The sequence below is a fragment of the Propithecus coquereli genome, unplaced genomic scaffold (genome assembly GCF_000956105.1).
Source record: "Propithecus coquereli isolate 6110/MARCELLA unplaced genomic scaffold, Pcoq_1.0 Scaffold203, whole genome shotgun sequence".
Classification (NCBI taxonomy): Eukaryota; Metazoa; Chordata; class Mammalia; order Primates; family Indriidae; genus Propithecus; species Propithecus coquereli.
In genome coordinates, this window is record NW_012145301.1 from 1979925 (window position 1) to 1980965 (window position 1041).

A 1041-nucleotide genomic window follows, 5' to 3' on the forward strand; every position below is an offset into this window, starting at 1 on the left:
CTGGGCCGCCGCGGAGCCGGGGCGCGGGGGCGAGTGGCCGCCCGCGGCCTGCGTGGGGCCCGCGCGGGGAGCCACCTCCGGGCGGCGCGTGAGCCTGGTGGCGAGGTGCCCGGCCGGGGGGACGCCGGCCCAGGCCTGGGGCTGATTGTGATTGGGTAAGTCCTGGTCTGGGAAGGGACGTGGGATGAATTCTCTGTTGTGTCCTGTTTGTGCGCGACGTGCGGGATTGTTTCCTGCCTGCCAAGCCGGAATCCCACTCGTGAAATCCGGCGTGCTGACATCATCCGCCTTCCGAGCACAGGGGCTCGGTGGCTGTCTGCAGCGTTGGTCGTGGCTGAGATGACTTTTCTCCATCGGTCCCAGCCGCAGTTGCTTCTCGGACTTGTTTGTCACAAGTCAGAGCGTTGTGAGTGTTTCCTGTTGGAGGGGCAGCCTCGTGACGGCCACCCTTGAGTGGCCTGGCCTGCGTATGCCACACAGTGCAGAAAGCCATCCTGCATTTTAACCCGTTCAGAATACAGCGCTCATTTCAGGCCATCGTTTCAAATAGACATACAAAATTTTGAAAGCAGCCATCACTGTTTAAGCTTTGAATTTCTGCAGGGCAAGGTGGCAGAGGTTCGTGGGCTCTCAAGAAGCAACCTTAAAAAAGTAAAACTAGATGATTAAATTATTTCCCTGATAACTGGAATGGAGTGATTTGTGGAGAATGGGCCTTTGCCTTAACTTTGATGCACCAACACATTAGTACAATATAGTTTAGTGATTGCACTTCGATACACCCAAAGGGAACCTAGGTCCTGTCCCCAAATGAACAGTTTTGAATGTACAGACAAGCATATTTTATCATCTCTAAAACTTAAGTAGTATAGACAGAACTAGTGTAAACTTGTTATGTATCTACGTACTATGTAATAGAAGCTTAATAGACATCCCACTACATTCAAGTTTTAAAACACAGGATGGATCCTGTAAGTTGTATACACTCTCTTAGACTGTATAGAATGTAGAGGAGTTGATAGTTTACAGAAGATTAAAGAT

General features: G+C 50.7%; 1 protein-coding gene across 1 annotated transcript in view; it reads left to right on the forward strand.

Moving 5' to 3' along the window:
• Positions 1-39: 39 nt before the first annotated feature.
• FAM149A (family with sequence similarity 149, member A) overlaps positions 40-1041 on the forward strand; it is a gene marked incomplete at its 5' end in the record, with an annotated part of 50843 nt that continues 49841 nt past the window's right edge. The window contains one exon of the mRNA XM_012643991.1: positions 40-155. Within this exon, the coding sequence (XP_012499445.1) occupies positions 40-155 (116 nt within the window). The remainder of the gene's footprint in view (positions 156-1041) is intronic.